Source organism: Neolamprologus multifasciatus, chromosome 3 (genome assembly GCF_963576455.1).
Source record: "Neolamprologus multifasciatus chromosome 3, fNeoMul1.2, whole genome shotgun sequence".
Lineage (NCBI taxonomy): Eukaryota > Metazoa > Chordata > Actinopteri > Cichliformes > Cichlidae > Neolamprologus > Neolamprologus multifasciatus.
In genome coordinates, this window is record NC_140441.1 from 16,829,216 (window position 1) to 16,851,882 (window position 22,667).

General features: G+C 41.3%; 1 protein-coding gene across 11 annotated transcripts in view; it reads right to left on the reverse strand.

Moving 5' to 3' along the window:
- The window catches only part of mpdz (multiple PDZ domain crumbs cell polarity complex component), a 51,494-nt gene that overhangs the window by 16,988 nt on the left and 11,839 nt on the right, over positions 1-22,667 (reverse strand). For 5 of the 11 annotated variants that reach the window (XM_085143930.1, XM_085143898.1, XM_085143906.1 and 2 more), the window contains exons 6-27: positions 22,186-22,399; positions 21,850-21,972; positions 21,438-21,635; positions 20,688-20,790; positions 19,858-19,946; positions 19,015-19,249; positions 17,405-17,482; positions 17,013-17,092; positions 16,738-16,884; positions 15,346-15,516; positions 14,317-14,502; positions 13,547-13,756; positions 12,362-12,520; positions 11,899-12,051; positions 7,846-8,172; positions 7,390-7,501; positions 5,597-5,795; positions 5,041-5,082; positions 3,761-3,874; positions 3,577-3,657; positions 3,285-3,462; positions 3,041-3,151 (exon numbers count right to left, since the gene is read on the reverse strand). In XM_085143930.1, the coding sequence (XP_085000056.1) occupies positions 3,041-3,151; positions 3,285-3,462; positions 3,577-3,657; positions 3,761-3,874; positions 5,041-5,082; positions 5,597-5,795; positions 7,390-7,501; positions 7,846-8,172; positions 11,899-12,051; positions 12,362-12,520; positions 13,547-13,756; positions 14,317-14,502; positions 15,346-15,516; positions 16,738-16,884; positions 17,013-17,092; positions 17,405-17,482; positions 19,015-19,249; positions 19,858-19,946; positions 20,688-20,790; positions 21,438-21,635; positions 21,850-21,972; positions 22,186-22,399 (3,310 nt within the window). Of the gene's footprint in view, positions 1-589; positions 677-3,040; positions 3,152-3,284; positions 3,463-3,576; positions 3,658-3,760; positions 3,875-5,040; positions 5,083-5,596; positions 5,796-7,389; positions 7,502-7,845; positions 8,173-11,898; positions 12,052-12,361; positions 12,521-13,546; positions 13,757-14,316; positions 14,503-15,345; positions 15,517-16,737; positions 16,885-17,012; positions 17,093-17,404; positions 17,483-19,014; positions 19,250-19,857; positions 19,947-20,687; positions 20,791-21,437; positions 21,636-21,849; positions 21,973-22,185; positions 22,400-22,667 lie in introns of all 11 variants that reach the window. The other 6 variants (XM_085143880.1, XM_085143864.1, XM_085143855.1 and 3 more) reach the window with 4 other exon arrangements.

Below are 22,667 nucleotides of genomic sequence, written 5' to 3' on the forward strand. Positions count from 1 at the left end.
AGGACCAAAATCCTTAACTCGAGAGCTCAAAACAAGACAAAACTAAAAAGGCGGTCCTGACGTTCGTCTATCAGTATGCCCTACAATACAGCACAAAAGATTTTTTGCCTGATATAAAGATAAAAAGTGCCAGCTGTGCTATTCCCACAAAAAGCTGGCAACCCTGATATTGTAGAGTTGATAATGACCATCTTTGAGGCATCAATTAAATTTTAATAAGCCCCGCGGTTAGAATCTAGTGTGCATGTGCAATAAATGTCACCAAAGCTCACCTTCAGCACAGATGTGTCTAAAATGGTGGCCACATTGATTTTAGCGCTTGGTTGAAAGCAGCATTTGGGGTCACTGACATTAAACAAATGATTCAGTTCTTTTTCTCCTGGAGGGAATTTAGAATTCTGCTTTATTGCCATTAATGCGCACATCATGTTTATTTCAAAGTCAAAGACGGACATAAAAAGAAAGACTCAGCCACCAGTCTGAGAGACAAAGGGAAAGAGTAGGGAGTGCAGATAATGCAACTAAGATAAAGTGTGACGGATAGCTTAAGCAATAAAATGATGGAGACAAAAAGAGAAAGACAGATTACCTGACATGTGCGAGGTGGTATGTGTGTGAAAGCGGTGGTGTGTTTCTTTACTGCGGGCAATGAAACTGGGCAATAAACTGACTCGGGCTGAGAACGCCATGTAGAGGAACAGAGATGTAGGTTGAGGCAGCTCATATTGTAGTAACTACTTAAAACTGTTCTGAGTACTTTAAAGAACTAGTTTGGTATACAGTACTGTGTAAATGTCTTCAGTCACCCCAATTTTCTACATTTTGCTAGGAAAATGGAAAATGAGCAAACAGAGTTAATCATTTCCTGAAGTAGTCTTCAGGAAAGACATTCAAAGCTCTTCTTTGGATGTTTCGGCCTGTTTGTTCTGTTCTCTTTCAAGATGATCTCACACTGGTTCAATAATGTTGTGGTCTGAGCTCTGGGGAGGCCAATTCATGACTGATAGTGTTTCATTGTGTGTTTCTCTATCCAGGTATGCTTTTACTGCGTTGGCAGTGTGTCTGGAATCATTGTCTTATTGAAAAATGAAGCTGTTCTCAGACAGACGCTTTCCAGATGGCATTGCATGATGGATCAAAATCTGATGGTACTTTTCTGCGGTCATAACTCTATCAGTTTTGTCAAGATCCCCACACCACTGACTGAAATTTATCCCGAAGCCATGACAGAGTCTCCACTGTGTGTTTTACAGATGCCTGTAGATACTGTTGTCCTTCTCTCCTGACCTACTCCATACATATCAAAGATGATTTGTACTGAGAACTTCAAATTTGCGTCACATCTCCATGACCCTGTTGCCACTGATTGTGTAATTTGGCATTACACTCAGCCTTTTCTCCCAGTTTCCCTTGAATTATTGACAGCCACCCCTCTACTGACACCATTTCTGATGAGGCATCAGTGAACAGTAGATGGATCAAGTGAACGGTCAGATGCATCTCTCAGGTTTTTTCCTAATTTTTTCCTACTTCTTAAAAGCTGACTTTCAGACACTGTTCATCTGCTGCAGGTAGCTTTGTCCTGATATTTCTTTAGTTCTTCACTTTTCAAGTTTCCTAAAAAAAATTTAAGGACAAACTGAACATCACGCTGAGATATGCCAAGCTTTCAGTTAATATCTCGTTGGGTATCAAAAGATGCAAAAATACTATTTGATGCTTTTAGCATTTTTTGTTAAAAATGTATGTTTTTGTGACAGACTGCTTGTAACAACGTGTGTAAAGATAGAATTTATATTTGTATTTGCTAGGTTGTCTGTTACGTGTAGATACAACATCAGTTCTTTCCTTTACTTACTTTGTCTTTAATTTGAATGATTCATAGGTCAACATTAAGTCGCTTAATACATTAAAAAAAAGTCTGAAGCTTCAAAAAGTCAGTTTTTTAAGTCTTTAATAAAAAAGCTCAAGACTTTTGCACAGTACTGTAACTTTGACCAAATAAGACATATAATTAAAAGGTAACTAATTACGTGTCTCTTATTTATTGTATTGTTTTGAAGTTACAATCAGCCACTAATTAAACATTAAACAATTAAACATTAGCAGGCTACTAAATTAGCCTGCTAATGTTTTTGTTAGCCTAGCGCGTGCTAGTATCAAGTGCACAATGTATTTCAGTATTTCTTTAGCTAACAACCATGACAGTTAGCTAGCTTTTAACCAACTAAAAGCTAAAAGGTTTATTCTAAACAGTGTTAACTTTTTAGATAATAACTTTAGTAACTGTTGAGCTAACTGCTAAAAAACATTAACAAACATTAACATTAACAAAAAAATAAGACAAGAAGACCAAAAAATACTACAGTTACTGTTTGGAAAACCAAAAGAATAAATCGAATGATGCTACAAATCCACGCAGAGCTCAGGGGAACCGCAAAGTCAGGTTCGGTCAATGGCCCTTATGCCATTGTTCCAAAAACACTGATCATAGCAGCTTTAATATCATTCTTGCCCTCCTCGTGTCCTTCCCCTGTTTTACATAAGATTATGGTTTGTTGTATGCTTAATGAGTAACCAGAATATTTAGGAAACCATGAGGGACTATCTCCTAATGTGTGAAAGGTGATGAAAGCAGGGAGATCTGACACTGGAGCCACGCCAGTAGCAGCCTCAGCAGGAAACGATTTAGTCATGCTTTAAAGGCCTGAGGGCACTTTCAAGCAACAAACGGTGTTGTTGATACACTGTTCAGCGCTGCTCTTAAAGGTTAAAACACGCTAATACATTTAATATGCCAGGCAGGGTTTGTTGTCGCTCCATAAAAGAGTTCACATTTACTTTCAACGTACAGACAACCCAGGACAATAAAGGGGTCATATACGGTACCTGTTAGCTTTTTGAAAGTGCCCTAAACGACCTGTGCCGAAACACAAAAGTTTTACACGAGGTAACAAAAAAGAAGCTGCAGAGTGAGGATATTGTGACCTTTACATTATGAGGTAGTTACTGGGAATCAGACGCTAATATACAGACTTACCCTGGGCCTCTGGATAATACTCTGGACCAGGAAGGAGACAGGGTTCCCTGCCCTCCGTATGGCCTCCACTGCCTCCTCGTGACTAGCATCTCTTAGGTTTACTCCGTCCACCTGAAGGAAGCATAAAAAAAAATTCAATCTTAAACCAGTTTTTTTGTCTAGCCATTTATTTCAAACATTTGAGCACTTTAGTCCAAACGAATAAATTATATAGATTGTTCTGTGACACAAAAAGTCCCTTTACCTCTACAATTCGATCCCCAGTCTTCAGAGTCCCGTTCTGTCCAGCAGGACTGTCCTCCAGGATGTGCTTGATAAAAATGCCCCGCATCACCTCTCCAGAGCTCAGCCGGCTGCCCATCCCTCGGCCACCGACGATACTGATCCCCAGGGACTTGCCCGGCTCTCGGAAAAGCTCCACTCTGAGGAAGGTACCAATAAGGGATTGCAAGAGTTTTCACTTTAAACCTTGACATTTGATACGTGTACAAAATTGAATCAAAAGGTCAGGTACACATGTGTCTGTGTTCACACACTTCCTCGGTTGGTTCCAGATGTTATAAGATGCGCTTTCTTCTCCTTCTCCGTCTTCGCGCTCGGGGAGGTTAGGAATTTCTCTAAAAATACAAAAAAGAGGCTCCGCATATAAACATTTGTCTGTTCACCTTTAGGTTTGCCTGCAAATTGCATAACAACTATCACTGTGGCAGGGGGACGTACTTCAGCGCTGGAGCTGCCACTGGTGCTGGAGCTGCATCAGTGAAGACGTCGTCTTTAGGCTGCTCCAGGCTGGCCTTGTACTCCTCCAGATACTCGGCTGGGACATACGTAATGCTGAACCCCCCCATACCACACACATAAACATAAGCACACACACACACACATAAATGAGTGGATATTCACAAACTACACAACAACCTGGCCTCCATATTTATAAACCCTATTACTCACCGTTATTGGCAATTATGCCCCCATTCATTGCAAAAGCACAAAGTAATTTACCAAAAATAGAGGAGAACACGCAGTCAAGTGCAAAATGGAACCAAATCCTTACAGCTACCCCCCGTCTCCACCTTTTCATTAAACAAAACAGCTACTTTTAAATCTGCTCATTTACATTTAGAAGCCGTTGTCCCTGCATCAGATTTTACTTCACGAACAAGACTGCAGCAAAACTAACCTCAGTCTATTTGCAAAACACTTCCCTGTGACGAGGTTGAGACGCTTTCGAAGTCCTGCATCACCTACTGTGTGACCGATGTGGAACAAATTTGATGGCTCTATTATTAACACAAACAAACTCCCTTTAGGAAATGAAACAAAAGAAAGCTGACAAACTGACGTTTCACAACAATTCAGAGTGAGGCTTATTCTCGGGGGCGCATTAGCACATCTGAGTGAACCTAACAGATCTTCAGCAGATGGGTCGATTTTGATTTGTGTGTGTGGTTTTTTTTTTTTAAAAATACATGGCATGCAGACAGAGGAAAATGAATGAAATAATGAAACCGATGAGTCAGTTCATTAAGAACAACAGGCGGTGAGAGACGTGGCGGAGCTTATAAAGGAATGATGAGTGGAGGGGAAAACAGGAAAAACAGTGCGTCATGGTGCCTTTAAATATGTTAGTCACAATGGAAGAAAGAAGACGACGTACAGCAGGTTAGGTGCTAAAAAAAAAGTGGTAGTCAATCAAGATTTATCCAGATCTGTTGTCACGGGAATAGAAATTAAAACATTTGTTAAAGCTGGTGCACAGCTTCACAGTATTATTATTTAAATGCTACTCAGTGTATCTGACAGACATTAAAAACAGCATCTTTAGCAGCTATAGTCATATTTCGCTGTTGCTGTTGCTTTGGCACTCTGCTGTAAGTAACTGTCTGGATAAAACTCTAATAGACTGCAATGAAGGTCGGCAGCAGATGGAAAGAAAGAGAGTTTGTTGTTGTTGTTGTTGTTGCAGAAAGTCCACCAGCATGGAAGTTAGTCATACTCACACATAAAATGGGCACAGATCGTCCTCGGGTGCACAAGCAGATCTAGAACGTGAAGAGTTGGCTTTTTTATGCACCGAAGCAAACAAACTGCCAAGTTTAGTTCAGCAAGCAGAACTTGTCAAATACAACATTCGATTTACCTGTAAGGCAAGTCTTTCACAGGGCAGGGTGTCAGGCCAACAGTGTAACTTTAGTAGTGCTCATTTCTTTAAAAAAATAATCTGCCAGTTACTACTGAGCCTGCTGTATTCTGCATTTATAGGCTCATTTAAATGGACTCTAGCACGCGGCTTACAGAGAAATGGCTGAGAGGAGCTAATATTCATTTCATGCACTCAGACATTACTAATTATGTGCATATGGGCTAAATGACAACTAACCGCTTGAATTAAAAAAAAAAAAAAAAAAAGCTTTGGTACAGCATAAGCTTCACATTTAAGTCAAATGAATTACTGCAAATCGCAATCTGTTATTTTTGGCCACAATAATGGTCTCATTGAAATCATAATGCATGCTATTGTATCGGGTAAACGTGTATATAGATTATAGCCTTTACCCCATATCTGGCCCAATGAGAGAGTGCCTCCTGAGCATGGCGCGGGCCTGGGCGTTGGTCAGGTTGGCAGTGGGCTCTCCGTTGATAGCCAGGATGAGATCGCCAACCCCGAGACGTCCATCCCGGCTAATGGATCCTCCGTGGATTATGCTGCGGATCAACATCCCCAAACCGTCTTTCAAGGCGCTCACTGTCATCCCTTTGAAGAAGATGAGCAACTGTTTGATTTAAGTGATTTAAGTCAGCGGTCCCCAACCTTTTTGGCGCCACGGACCGGTTTGTGCCCGACAATATTTTCACTGACCGGCCTTTAAAGTGTCGTGGATAAATACAACAAAATAAAACTAGTGCCGGTACCGAAAAAAATAAGATTTATTCATAACACACGTGAAAAGACCCAGGAAAACCGAGTAAACGATAAAAACGATAACAAAATAACGCTGAAAACCGATAAAAACCCTGAAAACCATACATTTCACACCTGAGCCTCCACTCTCGCGGCCCGGTACCAAACGACTCACGGATCAGTACCGGTCCAAGGCCCGGGGGTTGGGGACCTCTGATTTAAGTGACTTGAGTATTTCAGAAACTGTTGATCTGCCGGGTTTTTCCCACACAACTATCTTTAACAAGGGAAAATATCCAAAGAAAACGCCTTGTTGATGTCAGAGGTCAGAGGAGAATGGCCAGATGGCTTTGAGCTAAAGGCAACAGTAACTCAAACTACCACTCATCATAACCAAGACCAACAGCACATCGGACCTTGAGGCAGAAGACCACACCGTTAGCTGCCACTCCTGTTAGCTAACAAAAGGAAACGGAGGCTACAGTTCACACCAGCTCACCAAGGAGTCTCATTCGGATGGTAGGGTGACAGTTTAGTATAAAGAACACGAAAGCATGGATGCATGTTGCCTTGTATCAGCCTTTTTTGTGGTTTAATGGTGTGGGGATATTTTCTTGGCACACTCTGAGCCATTTTTACACTTTGTGTTTTTATACTGTGCCTACTCTTGGCTCTGTAAAACATCAGTGAGAGAAAATATCCCAACATTTACTTAACTCAGGAACACAGTTAGACTACATTTTTGATTCTCTTCTACAAGAAAATCCATTCACTCTAGAAACTGTCAACATGTTGATAAATTTAATTTTCACATCTGTCTCAATGGAGTGTGACATAATATCTCTGGAGGCTCGTCTTCATCTGCACATACTGTCCATCATCCTTTTATCCAGATGGGAGACACTCCGGCTAAAGCCTTCGACTACATTTTAAACTCCCTTTTGCAACAGCTTGGTGTGTGAGAGTTCATTTATAAACTGTTTAAAAATAAGATTAGTGCGCTCTATTTAAGAATGAATTCGGTCTAAGTAAGCTGCAAATTGAGAGCAAAATATGCCGAATATTCCAATTCTCCACCCAATAAAAACCTTGAAAGAGCACAAACGAGCAAAATAAAAGACGATTGAGGAATTGAAGATTTTAAACTGTAACTTCATAACACCTATTTGTTTTAGAAGTTCATACTTAATATTCTTGGAGCCAGTAGCAGCCCCTTGGGCAGGTTTTGAAATGCAAATAATGAGTATGGTGATGGGATTAGACTTTCTGAGTGGAAAACAGTCAAAAATTGCTTCTATCATTTCTCCATAAAACTGGATTTAGAAAACAGGAGATAAAAGTAAAGGCCAAATGCACCTTTCAATCCTGAAACCTCATTAACACTTCTGTGGAAAATGAAAACAAATAAAAAGAACAAATTAAAGATTGTAAAGAAATGAGCACAAACCCAGGCTGGAGTTGCCCTTGACGACTGTGATAGTCCTTTCAAAATTGCTCCCTGAGGTCAGCGTTGCTTTGTCTCCGTCTTCTGCCGATTCTTTCGCACCAGCCTCCTCATCCTTTAAGGTGATAATTCAGCACACTTAGTCATGACAGTAAATAAATATATAAGTCCGGATTCCAAAACAAAGCAGGGTCTCTGGAGAAAAAGGCAGCGATTTGACTGTGAAAATCATTTTAAACAAATCAGCTTAGAACCTTTTTTATCTCACGTTTGAAGGCAGCCTCTGAGTGGAGAGACTTTAAAAAAGAAATGATGAAGGAGGATTATTTCCTCGCTGTTATAACGCACCTTGTCACATGTGCACAGCATAGAATATCCATTCTAATCTTATCTCCTGATCTTATCGCGATCGAAATCACCCAGACGCACTGTTTGTATTTAGACTTGTTAAATTCTTACCTTCATCAAAACTCTTATGTCTCCAATCTCTCCGAAAGAAATAGCAGGCTCCTTCTGATAGTTAAGGCTCTCCACAGGTTCCTCTAGCACATTCGATCTGCTCCCGATTTCAGCAAACGGGCTGTATGAATTTGTGCCGTCCGCTGGTTCTTCTTTGCTCGGGAGCTGTCCCAGGTACTGGTCGGAGCTGCTCAGAATAGCATTAAAAGCCGGGATGTGGCTGGTCAGACTCGGAGGAGCGTAAGAGGCCGACTCCTCCGGAGAGAAGACTTGACTGTTGTCTGCAAAGCAGGGATGCTCCTCCAGCAACTTCAGTCGGGCTGTGAGCTGGAGTAAAACAAAGTAGAGCAGATTGAGTGAACATTCCCACTCTGTTAGTTAGACAACTGCCCAACAGGGACAATTCATCTCCCTCCATCGCTGTAATGAGCCACAGAAAAGCCATCGGAGGCCAGTAGAAAGTGGCATAAATTACTGAAGATCTTGAGAGCCGAGTGCATTATGCAGTTTTATTATAACAGCGTTTAAGACTTTATTAGAACCAGGCTGAATAGTAATGGTTCTCAGCGAAAAATCCTTCTGGGAGTCTGAACAGAAGTTAAAAAAAATGCAAATGTGCAGATATATAAAACATGAGAGTCTCAGTATATAGATATGTACTTAAAACAAGAAACATGAAGTGTAATTTGAATAAGGCAACACTGAAATGGGCTTTGACAAATGGAGGAAAGTGAGATGGTTTTACTAAAGGCACCTTCCAAAGTTAGGGATTAAACTGTTGTTATTATTAGGGCTCATATATTACATCAGTTGTTTCAAAGCTTGAGGTCAGAACCCCCTCATGGATGTACAAAATATTAAATACGTAATTTTTTGGCATGCAAAGCAGTACTACAAACTAATAGTCCTGCAAGAATCACTATATACACACCTCAGTCAGAATAAACGGGGCCAAACTGTTTCAAATTTATAAATATACTGCTCAAAAAAATGCACAGGAACACTTTGGTTGGTTATGTTGGATCTCAGCTCTGCTTTTGATACTGCTGATCACAACATCATGATAAATAGGCTGAAGGACTTGTTTGGGATTACTGGTGTTGTTTTAAAATGGTTTATGTCGTATCTATCTGAACGATCCTTTACTGTCTGTATAAATCATGTGCTGTCGGAAACATCAGTTCTGCCTTCTGGGGTACCTCAAGGATCTGTTTTAGGTCCTATTCTCTTTTTGCTGTATATACTCCCTCTAGGCCACATTATCAGACGTTACAATAATATTTCTTATCATCTCTATGCTGATGACATTCAGTTGTACTGTTCTTTCAAAGCTTCTGAGTTGTATAAATTGTCTTGTTTAAATAATTGTCTGTCAGAAATCAAACAATGGTTAAATGACAATTTCCTTCAGTTAAATGCAGATAAAACAGAAACTTTGATTATTGCACCTGATCACATGCTCTCAGAAATTAGGCAGCATATCAGTTTTTTAGACCCTTCATTTCAGTTGAGTCTCAGAAACTTAGGTGTTATATTTGACAGTTCAATGTCTCATGAGAAACACTCTAAACAACTTGTCCGGAACTGTTTTTATCATCTAAGAAACATTTCTAAACTCAGACTACTGGTGTCAAAGGCAGAACTTGAGATGATTATTCATGCTTTTATTTCTTCTTGTTTGGATTATTGTAACGGTCTTTTTACGTGTCTCAACAAATCAGCTCTGGATCGCCTTCAGTCTGTACAGAATGCAGCGGCAAGACTTTTAACTGGTACAAATAAGAGGTCACACATTACTCCAGTTTTGGCTTCTCTTCATTGGTTGCCTGTAAATTTTAGGGTTCATTTTAAAATTTTAGTTGTAACTTTTAGAGCTCTGCACGGTGAAGCTCCCCAGTATATCTCGGACCTGTTGAAACATGCTTCATCCCGAGCACTTAGGTCTTCAGGTCAGAGGCTACTGGTGGTCCCACGTACTAGGTTTAAAACACGTGGGGATCGGGCTTTTCAGGCACTGGCACCTAGGCTGTGGAACTCTCTGCCGTTGTCTTTACGCTGTCTAGACTCTACTGACTCCTTTAAAAAGCAGCTGAAGACATTTTTATACAAACGGGCTTTTAATTAATTTTAACTTGTATGTCTGATCTTATTGTAAAGCACTTTGTGATTTTTATCTGTGAAATGTGCTATATAAATAAATTTTACTTACTTACTTACTTACTACTTTGAAAACACATGAGATCTATGTAGGGAAACCTGCTGGATAGCTACACTGATTTGGACTGGATAATGTGTTAGGAATGAAAGGATTCCACCTCGTTTGATGGAAATGAAAATGATCAACTACAGAGGGAAGAAATCAAACAGACTCTGAAAATCAACGTCAAATAATGATGCGGCAGGCGAGTCCATTTGGCTGAAATTTCATTGCACCAACTCCAAATGGTACTCAGACGTTTGTATGACCCTCATGTGCTTGTATGGCTCCAAATGAGACGACGGATGGTTCCAGGTCTGGACCAGGGCATCACCGAGCCTCTGGACAAGCTCCTGAGATGCAACCTGATGGTGCTGGATGGGCAGAAACATAATGTCCCAGAGGTGTTCTTTTGATTTAGGTCGGGCAAGCATGGGGAGCAATCAATGGTATCAATTCTCTCCTAGAGAAACTACCTGTCTCCTGAAATCTACTCAATGCTCTGTGCTGGGAGACAGTGGCACATATTGATGTGCCACCCTGGATGAGTTGAACTACCTGTGCAACCTCTGTAGGGTCCAGGTATTGCCTCATGCTAGCTCTTGTGACACTGACCCTAATCAAATGCAAAAGCATTCCTGTTGTGGAGGTTGTCTCATTGTTGCCCCTCTAGTTCACCTGTTGTTAATGTCATTAACACCAAAGCAGCTGAAACTGATCAACAACCCCCTCTGATACTTAACTGACCACATCAATATCCCAGAAGTTTAATCAACTAGATGCTGGACTCTGATTAAAAAGTGGTCCTTTCATGTTTTTTAAGCAGTATATTTTTCTGGCTGCATTTTTCCTGTGTGCATGAAGAAAGCTCCTGTGTCCTTCCTTTGTCTCCATCTTCACCTAAACACTATAAATAAACTCTAAAGAAACCATAGTAACACTAAAACAACAACTATACTCGACAGATGAGCGATATCCATCATCGGAGAGATGATCCAACATGTGCCAAATAGATAAGAAAATGAATGCAGAATGTCCCAATTTTCTAATTAAAGTTACAAATCATTCCCCATCCAAACGAACAAGCTGATAGTCAGGTAAACAGAGAACTCGCTAACTTAAAGGCAGAGACATTCTTGAGGCGAGTTACAATGTGGTGAACTTTACATTGTTGTTCAGGAAACAGGCACGGAGTGAAAGGTTAAAAAAAAACCATCCAGCCTCACAGTCCGGAAAAGCATTTCTTACGGTCACCGATGTAAATTTATCAAGAGACTTGTTGCTTTCCTCTGGAGCACATGATCACGCTGAGGCTGAGCTGTCGGGCTTCGTACAAACAGCTGAAATGTATTTTGTGAAATCCCCCAGTACTATAAATTGCCACGAGTCGTCCTGCCCCACGTTCGTCCCTCTGGGCCGCCCTATTATACGATAAATTACGCAGCGAGGCCCTACAAATAAGGTCGGCTGTGGCCTTTGGGAAAACTGGAAACACACAGATACCCTTAGGAAAATAGTTTGTCTGCTCCTTACTCTTTTTTTGCGGGGTTATTTTCCTTATAATTTAATATCCATTTGGAGAGTTTCAGTTCTTGGGGCTGTGGATACAGCCCTCGTATAACACCGAGTTCAGTAATGTAGTTACTGCCCTAACAAAGAACAGGAAACATGTCTCATGACATTTTGGCCCTCCATAGCAAAAAAAAAAAAAAAAAAACGAAGAATAATGACTACATGCTGTAAAGCTCATTGTGACAAAGGGCACGAGATGGTGCGGTAACATTTAATGAAATGAGGAAAACAATACCAAGCTGTGCTTCTCATTTCAGTTACATTTTATAAATAAAGGTCCTTACCTTAGGTGTGGATGAGTGTAGGTAATCCAGGTCTGTGCTACAGGTGCTACCATGGAGAGCGATCATGGAAGCTTGGAAAGTGTCGTCCTCGATCCCGGAGTAAGAATGACCTAACATCTTTTCATCAGGCAGGTCTGCATCACTGGTATCAATCTGCCGTAATGGATCAAAATACAAATAGCTGGGACACTTAGGAAGAATCACTAATCATGCTATTGTAGGAATGTAATGCAAGTCAATCAGAATTGATGTAGCTACAGCTAATGAAGCCTTAACAATAAAACCCTCAATCGACTGCGTGTATTTATTAGAATACCATTCATATAAGCTAACTGTTGCATGATTACAAGCATGGTACGCTTCAAAATTATGAGAAGGAAGCAAAAGTATAATTTGTGTTTCCCTTTTCATGAGCTGTGATTGATTGATTGATTTTTTTCAGTTTTCCCAGAAGCTAACTAACCAATGCAGGCTCTGCTCGGTAAAGGATGCCCTCAGTCAGTCCTTCTTCCTCTCCTTCTTCAACCAAAATACTGTTGAAGTCAAATGATTGGATGGTGGGTGATGAAGTTATTTCCTGCTCACCATATGGGTGTGGAGAGTGGGAATATCCACATATTCCCTAAGAAAGTGGAGAAATTCTTTCAGTGTCCCCGGCTTTATGGAATTACACTACATTAACCAAAACCTAGAGCAAATAAATTAACATGGAATGAAGATGGAAAGCGATGTTACATTTTTGAGGATGCTGTTATTTAACTATAGAGTTCAATCATCTCGACGTTCTGAATTTCATGTGTTTTTTTTACATGCATTCTTTGGAAAACAAAAGAACTTTTGCAATTTACTGTGAGTAGCGTGCACCCTAGAAATGTATGAAAACCAAGATGGCATATTGCAGGATTACACTAGTAAGACTCAATTTTGAGAGGCAACACAACAAAATACTTCTCAGAAGTCCATTCCACGTCCTGCAGCAGAGCAGGATAACTCTACAGAGGCTTCCAGCAGCTCTGTAATCCAGCTAACCCTGGCAGCCCAGAGATCTCGCTGAGTAATCCGACGGCAGATTCAATACAAGAGAACTGCGGCTCTACAGCTGAAAGGATGCAAGCTGTTTTTGCAGGGAGAGAAACATCCTGTACAAGGAGCACAGCTGCCTGGAGCAATGAATATGCCGCTGGACAGACCTAATATCTTGACAGGTGCCCTTGTATGTTTAAATGTACAAGAGGGGATGTGCTACTGGAGAATTCGATAACATAATAATATAAAACAAAGGGTCCAGGGCATTTTAGGCTGGTCGCCTCCCCTGAAAGAACAGTGGGTGGAATGCTAAACCATGCAGCCTACCTCCACACTGTTTCCTGCATGAAAAATTCAAGCCCTTGTAAGCTGAGCTGTCATGACTGGAGACTAACTTGTGTGATATATGGACTGCTGGATTTAAAACCCTGCATACGTAGAGGGACAGAGCCCTGACAAATACTGCAGAAAATTCACAAAAGCACAGAGTAAATCTCAGTAACTCTGACAGGTACATGTACACTTAATACTACAATCACGCAAACCACATTTGAACTTTGATTTTCAAAGCGATTTAAAGTAGAGGGGGGAAAAGCAAACGCTTTCTAATAACAATTCTTACAGGCAGTGGTTTGGCGACTCCGATCTGGACCTTGCCGAGCTTGGCCCCCTTAAGGGCCTGGACGGCATCCTCCAGGCTGGCGTTCTCCAGGTTGGTGGTGTTAACGTACATGAGTCGGTCTCCTGGCAACAGCCTGCCATCCTTCTCTGCGACACCATTGGGAACCAGAGAGCGAATCACAATCACCGTTTTGGCCGGGTCCAGTGGGTCCTGTGGTGATGTTAGGCCAGCACAAGTCAATGAGTAAATTATCTCAGCCTCATATTTAGATCACATCGAATTCAGGTCATTTTCTTAACCACTCCCACACACACACGTGGGGTATTCATATCTTGTGGGGTCATCTAATTGACATAATGCTTTTTCTAGCCCCTTACCCCAACCCTAACCATGAAAAATGAATGCCTAACCCTAACCCTTAGCTTAAACCTAACCATATTGTCACTGAGTCTCAAAAATGGCTTCAAACTTGAGGCGACCATAATCCTGGTCCCCACAAATAAACTTCCAATTTTTGGCCTCCACAAAGATATGAATACACGCTCAGACACACACACACACACCACTGAGCTTTTTCCATCTAATAAAAGTAGCCCATATTGTGAATATGGCCATGTTTAAATATCCTATAATACAGAAATACACACAATGTAGACACGTTTAAAAAACTAAAGAAAGAAAACTCATCATCTAAACATGTTAAAAAAGGATCTTTTACCTGAATATTGATATTTGTTACATTTCCATTAAACCCTAGAACATAATCCCACCTGGTAATCCAAAATGCTGAATCCCAATCCCCCTTCTCCTTTTTCGAGCTCGATATTCTGGATCTCCAACTCCCACATAGCCAAAGGGGATCCTATCGCCTCCTCACTCACGTTGCCCTGTGTCGCCGCTATTGTATTCACCTCTGAGTCTTCAGCAACCGCTACACCGCTGAGGTCTATTTGATTCTGCACAGAAAGGAAAAACCCAAAATCACTATGTAACCCCATGCCTTCGTCGCTTTGACTCTCAACCCATAGGCTGCTCCCCTCTAGTTCTGTTTCTGGCTCAGGTTTCTGGCTGCAGATGAAAGGGAAATATCTTTGGGATGCTCGGGCCTTAGTACATTATCACAGATAAGGCGAGAGAGATGAAAACCCCTTACCCAAAGGAAAGCTGCTTTTGATGTCTCATATCTCTAGCAAATGTTGCTGGCTACTGCTGAGGTATTGCTAGAATTGGTCTTAATAAACGCTCAGCCTTCCCTGCTTATCACTAAGTCTTAATCCATCATGGCTGGCAGTGTGGAAACCCGATAGAGCAATTGACAGCAAGCTAATAATGGTTGATGGGTTAGAACAGAGAAGGAAGACTTAAATAGCATCATTCTCAAATTGCTTTATATGCACAGGCAGGAAAACATTACATGATGTGGTAATGCTTTCAAAAAGAGGCCTGCATATGCATCGTCTGCTACAGTACTTTCTTAGTAATATACACCGGACAACTGATTATCTGAGTGTTAACACAGATATCTAACCAGCCAATCACATTGCAGAAACTCAATGCATTTAGGTATGTGGACATGGTCAACACGATGTGCTGAAGTTCAAACAGAGCATCAGCACCTTGTTGAATCTGTGCCATGAAGAAAAAAAGCAGCTCTGCAGGCAAAAGGAGGTCCAACCCAGTACTAGCTAGGTGTACCTAATAAAGTGTCCTGTAAGTGCAGACTGCACTTTTACTTGGATGTTTTTCGTGTTCAAAACAAGCAAGTATTAAACGAACTGCAGCATCATGAGTGCAGGTACCTTCAATTTAGATGTTGTGGACAAAGCCTCTGATTCTCTCTGCTCAGCATCCACCTCAGGCTGAAGGTCGGGGGCCGGCCTGCAGCATGTCACGTACACGTGGAGTGGAAGCTCCTTCAAGATTCTCACTACTTCTTTGTGGCTCTCACCAATCAAGGAAATGCCATTGACCTAAGAAAGGAAAGGTTAAAACTTAAAACTAATCATAATATGAGTTTAAAATCAGGACAAAGTGGTTACAGTACATGTCACGTGGGATAAAGTGCCTCTCAGCAGCTGAGCCTTAGCTAAACGGATCTCTGCTGCAGATCTTTGTGGACATTTTCTTACTATTCCTCCTAAAAAAAAAAAAGGCAAAATGCCAAAGAATAATTTTAGTAATCCCAAGAAGCACTTCTTATATTTATTTATTTACTTATTTATTTTATTTATGTGTGGGAAGTGGAAAAAGTTGTAAACTCAGTACTGACACCTTTTTAACCTACGTTTGCAGTTCTCAAACTTATTTTGGCACCTCAACCCTCCTCAAAAAGAGAAAAGGGATCATTAACCATACGAAAGAATCCAGCTTAACACAGCTGCTGTAACAAATCCCTGTTTATTTTCTCCAACTAAATCAGATTCATTTAACATTGATTCACCCCATATTTTCCCAGTAGCCTAATACGCTACACAGTTTGCAAACCACTGACTTAAGTTATTGTGGCAACAGTTGCCCAGCAGAAAGGGAGCAACATAGCAACATTAGCATTAATCTGCAGGTTGGTGCCACTCATGCAGAAAACAGGAGGTTTTTAGACCTTTGTACTGAAACGGCCTCCTGCCAGAGATGGAAATGAGAGTGGTGAGAATAAACCGGAACAGCTAAAAGGCAAGCCATGAATACAAAACAAAGACCTAAAAGTAGCAAAAACAAATGTAAAACCAGGAATTTATTTACCATAACTCCAAATAACTCATTTGGAAACATACTTAAATAGCTGATACACCACTGATTAATCCAGCTTTCAGCTCTATGTGGAGTGATTTCTATTACTTTCTTTGGGGAAACTATATTTGGGGAAATATATGGAGCGTAACCTCCTCAGACTTCACCCTCTTCCCCCAGCATCCTTGAAGTAGGTGAAGTTGTATCAGGAGCTTATCCTCTGTTGTTGAATTTTTAGGTAGGAATCATTCCTAATAAGTGAAGCCCATACATGCCTTATTGGCATATACAGCAGTTGTCAGGCACTGTGTTATAACTACAAAGGAAACACCACAAAGATCATTATGGTCAATGTAAGTACTTCCAGAGTTGCTGTATGACAATATGTACTGCACTAAAACTGAGCTCCAACCAACCAACCTTCTGTAAATACTAATAACAAATGTAATTTTCAAGTATTATACCTCAAGCAGCTCATCTCCACTAAACAGCTTGCCACAGCGACCGACCGGTCCCTCAGGAAGGACAGATCGGATGTAATGATGTCCGCTGTTGGCTTCTAGACTGATGCCCAGACCACTGTTCTCTGTAAACTTCTCCACCTGAGCCACCTGTCAGGGTAACAGTAAATCGCATCTCTTTATGTGAAGTCTGTTAATGATTCAGACCCTTTTGTTTGATGACCCAGGTCACTGTTATTTTTTACAATATCTGCTATGAATCCAAACAGTAAACTTACCACAACTTCATTACTTGGGCCCAGAATTTCCTGCCACTTCTTCATTAACTCCTCCTCTTCAAAAGGTGTTAAGCTCGGTTCTTCAAAAGCACAATATGTTATGTAATAACACACAAAAATTAAGACGGTGTTGTCATAAGCCATTCACAGGTGGCACTGCACCATAAACTTCCAAGTATAAGCAAAGTACTTGAAAATGTGTCGTGGAAGATCAAATAAACCCTTATCTGCTGCTATTTAAATGTCTGAACCTAGCAACAGCAGCCGTCTCAGCACGTCCTCACATTGTGTGCTGCTAGTCGGTGTGGTCCTGTCAATAGAAGCCCTTATCTGTCAGATTTGGGCCCAGTATCTCTGCTAAAGCACACAGAAAAAGCATCTCAGCCTCCTACCATGTTTGTCTTCTGTTAGCTGATCCGTGGCAGGGCTGACATCAGATCCTTCACTCTTTGTGTGGAGCTGCTTTTCATCTGTGGAGACAGTAAACACACAACGGACAGTGAGACGCACACAGAAGCCACTGAAAGGAGCCATCGACCTTCCACCAGCAGCACACGCACAGCACAAAAAACCCTCAACACTCACACAGAATCTGTTAGTGCCTAATCACTCTTGCTTTGAAAGAGGACCTTCTCTCTTTTCCCTTTATATCAAAAACACATAAAGCGCCTTTGCTAATGTTTGCTAATCCATATAAACACCAGTTCTTTTAAAACACGTTTAATGAGCCTGGGACTCATTTTTGTCTTTGGGGTTCCGCAAGGCACAGAACTGGTCACCCATGAAATGAATACTTGACATGAAGTGAATTTTATATTAAAGTCTTTTAAGTACAAGCATACAAATACGACTCAACAGATTGTTATGGAAGGATGTGACAACAGTTTAAGTTAATGGTTCGATTTCTTTCTGTTGTTTCATTCATTTAATGATTGAGCAAAAAACACACTGTGCACACACACACACACACACACACTCCTGTTTCTCCTATACTCAGAGTTTTCAAAGCAGCCAAAAACTACCCTTCTTCCCTTTACTCTCTCTCATAGCTGTTGGTTTTCTGGTTTTCTTCATGTTTCAACTTCCTAGTGCTAAAAATAATCACTTTCAGTCTCCATCTATTACTGCTGACACTAAACAACTTGTGCAAGTTGCTTGTCTTTCTTCTGCAACAGCCCAGAGGTCCTGTCAGCAGAGCTGGAGACAGTAATCTTCTTCCTCTTATTTAATGCCAATATTACATAAATGCAAAGGTATTAGAAAAACTCACAAGAACGAAGATAAATGCAGGTTTCTCCTTGGTTGTGATGTTATGCATTGTGCACTATTTTACTATTCTGAAAGTCGATCTATTTCAACTCTCAACCAACATCATGCTAAGTTTTGGATTCCGTACAAAGACGGCTGTTAAATTTCTAGCCAGTCTGACTGCTACGAAGGGTAGTGCTTAAAAAGCGCTTAACTATACTGCCATATCTGAGAAAATAGTTTTTGTCCTCTTGGCATTTGTCAGCAGCGTTAATTGGCATATTTCAACCTCTAATTAGGAGCGACGGGGCTGTAACGTGGGAGTATTCTGCTGCTATTATGAGGAGGAACCTTTTAACCTGCAATAAGCAATTATTTTTCAATATCAGGAATTGGTGTAAAATGGTTACTCGCAATATGAAAAAGTCGATTTCTCTGCAACTGAATGATCCTGTGTTCAGGCTTCAGCTTCCTTACTCTATGCATATGATGTTGTTTTAGGCCATAACTCCAGCCAACAACATTTGTGTGTGGCAGGAGCAAGTTCTGTTTGCACCTGTTTACAACATGATAAAAGTGTCTGAAATTTTCTTTTTGGAGTCACATGGAAATGACTCCTCACTGCATCATGAAAGTCCTGTCTGTGCCAAATTTACACATCAAATTTCCTCCTTTTTTGACAGGATGATGAGAAGCAAGCTTTTTTTTTAAAAAATCTATCCTCATTAAATTTCTCTCACTTAATCCATCCTACCTTCGGCAGCCTCCTCAGCTTTCTTTCTCTCCAGCTCCAGCTCCTTCATGACGGTGGTGGTTGTGGGGATGGTGGTGGAAGGGGGGAGGACGGTGACAACGGGGGCTGTGACAGGGGGGATCTCATCGGGCCTGAAGCCCCGCCGGATCAGCTTAAGGTGGACCGTCTGGCCCGTGTGTCTCAGCACTTCAACTGCCTGTTGATTGGTGTATTCCTGGATGTTCACGCCGTCGACCTGCAGAGGGCGATCTCTCGTGAGCCGGTGGATTAAACGAGAGGCAGAACGGCTTGCTTGCACAATATGAGTGTGCTGAAGCGCCATCTATGTTCTTGCTGGAAAGAGATGAACTGCAATGGCATTAACTAAAGACTGATTTCTGCACCGAGTGTCGTCTAATCCACGACTTCATTCATTTAGGTCATTCAGGGCAAGTAGGAAGTAGATAGTTTTAAATCCCTCACAATCATGAGCGTTTAGGTGAACTCCCAAATCAAGTCCATCCTCACACACCAGCACACCAGAACAAAGTAAGTCAGTAAAGATGTATGTAAAAACATCCACTCATGACTTCACTGTTAATGACCTACAGTAATGAAATTACAGACTTAACTGCTCGGTGTCCTGTTTCAAAACTCTTTTATATTCAGAGTCGCAAGATGAACAAATAAAAAGCATAATTGTAAATTATTCAAATTCATGCATCTCATAATTTCCCTCCATTGCCTAAATGTGTAAATTTGATCACAATCAATGATAATATGAAACGTTTGCTGCATGTTTGACCTCGTTCTGCTGAAAACAGAAGCCAGTCGTAACCAAAAGAGCATAATTAGTGTACTTACTGCTATAATCTGGTCTCCAACGTGAATACGGCCATCTTGGTCTACAGTGCTGTCTTTTGTTATGCTCTTAACAAAGATACCAGAGGGCTCTGAGGAATCAGAACAGTTTAGACACATAAATGGGTGAAGACATTAAATGTGTTTCAGTTTGTGTTTCAATAAACGGAGGGCACTTTTTACTAACTTTACAAATTACAGATTCCTGAATATAATCAGAAATTTCAAACCACTTACAGAACAATCAGCTGTTTCTACTCTGGTTTCTACTCTGGTTTTACGTGGCCTATCAACACAATTTAAAAACTGGTATATATCACCTTGTTGCTTTGTCATCTTAAAGTAGTCATGTGATTGGCTTACCACGACTACTATATTCTTCCTCAGTCAAACAGCAGCCCTCATGCGATTGTTTTGCCCCCTTAGCTCCAGGTGTTGTACCAAAAAGTGATTGTCGGGCAGAAAGTGATTACCGTCTGCGGGGGCGCGTGCAGCTGCTTAAAGCTGTAGCGCCCAGATTACTTACGTAGACAGCTACTTCCGTGCAACTGATGCAGTAAGATGTGGTAAGCTGAAGACAGCTTCAACCGTCTGGTTGTTGAAAAATAGTAACGTGACCGCATTTTCTTGTTAAGAACGGTAACGGCGTTGTAACGATAGAAGTAGTAATTAGTTAGATTACTCGTTACTGAAAAAAGTAACGCCGTTATTCCCATCACTGGTCCCCGCTTTACTGCCTGATCTTCATTGCTCCATGTCTTATAAAGGCAAAAAATTACTCACAAATCACCTTAAAATCTCCATATTATTTTTTAAAAAAATCAGTTTTTCACCTGAATTCTTATCTCCAACATAACCAGCAATAGTGATCCCGAGTCCTTGGGTGTTCTTAGTAAGGCTCACATCAAATGCCTCAGCATCCTCTTCCTCGTAGCCCTGCGTGTAGACGCAGAGAAATGAGTCAGCATCACAGCACAAACCAAATGAAAGAGATGTTTTACTTTAGAACAGAAGAAAGGAAAATTGCGGCACATCAAAATACATTGTTTAACTTTGATTAATGAGCGCTCAGTACCTGTCAGCCAAAAATAAGACTCACAGTTACTGTGTGTGATCACAGGGATATGATGTTTGTCATTCACATTGTGAGTCACTAATAATTCATTCAAGTCCAAATAGAAGCGAGTGCTGAAAATGGCCATGAAATTGCTGTTTGTAGGAGGCTCGGAGCTTTTTTTTTTCCTTCTTTTTCTGGGAACGTAAAGCAAAGTGTGAGTCACAGGTGATGCAACCTGCAATTTTCTTTAATTGCATTTGTACTGGCTTGTCAAGCAGGAAGAAAAGATAAAACTGGATATGAAGGACCTGAAGTTTATGTGTGAAGTTTTTTATATATATAACTGTGTATGGTGTCTCTTGCATGGCAGGCAATTACCATCAGGGTGACGGGTTCTCTTGAAAACGCTTTATTGCGAGGATAGTGCGAGTCATAAAATCAATTTGAATGACACATGCGTCTCTGTGATGTAAAAAAAAAAATTAAAAAGAGGTATTTGGGTTTACAGAGAAACAGATGCCCTTACCTGCTGTTCGCTGACAGTGGGCAGCACCACAGGCATGACAGAAGCAGAGGGAGTCTCTTCCAAAGGACCTCTGGTAACAACCAGCTTCACTCTGTTCCCGCACTGCCTCAGGACCTGGGCCACCTGGTCGCTGCCCATGCCGTGCAGGTCGGTGTCTCCGATTCTCAGGATGTGGTCCCCGCTGCGCAGGCGGCCATCCTGTGGCAAGAAATGATTTCTATATTAACTCTGCGCTCATTATGGCATTGTCACTCCTAAGTGACAGGTAATTCTGTGCTTTCCTGCAATTAGCACATTCTCATTACACATAACTGACAGGAGTCATCTGTCTAGAACACTGAAAGTGTCATTGGCTGTGAGCGATGAAAAAAGACAACTCCTAAAGAAGTGACAGACACAGCTAAAGAGTCACCTGATCAGCGATGCCTCCAGGAAGTATAGTTTTGACTATAACCCCGGTGGTTTTTCCTCCAACAATACCAAAGCCAAGACCGGTGCCATCGTTGACAAGCTCAATCGTCTCCACATGTTGCCACTGAGACAGTAACAGAAGTGAAACACAATGTTACCCAGTGTATTATTAGGAAAAATGTACACTTAACAGGTATGTTTGTTTTCTGTGTCGTGGTGCTGGATGGGGATTGCAGAGCAAAGTGCATGTAGTTTCTTAAGTCCCCACATGGAAACTGTGTCAGATCATAAAACCCTCCTTGCAGAGGCCCCATTGGTGTGTCAGTGTATTCATTACCGCGCTGGAGTTGGCTGATAATGTGCTGGCAGCAGAGGGCGTGCGGGACACTGCAGGACTGGCCAGCTGAGGTATTGGCCCTCTGGCCACTGTGAGCTGCACCCTGTCTGAAGCACTCTGCAGGATGCCTATAGCCTGCTGGTGGGTCACTGTCTTGTCCAGAGGCTGGCCATTAATGGCCAATATCTGGTCGGCTTCTTTGAGTTTCCCATCGCTGTAACGGGGAAGAAACATGCAGCAGAGGCAAAGACACAGAATGAGAACCCTTATAGTCACTAGATACCACATTATAGCTTTAATCTTTGTACCTGTAAATTTGAATTTGTCTTTGGGTGAATACATTTAAGGGTGTTTATATCTGAAACATGAAAAATGCAGCTTCCACTCTTTTAGAATTGGTGTGACGCAACATGTGTTGCAACAGCTCACAACAGCTTTACTCTGGTATTTCCTGGCAAGTATAAAAGTATCTCTAATCTCCC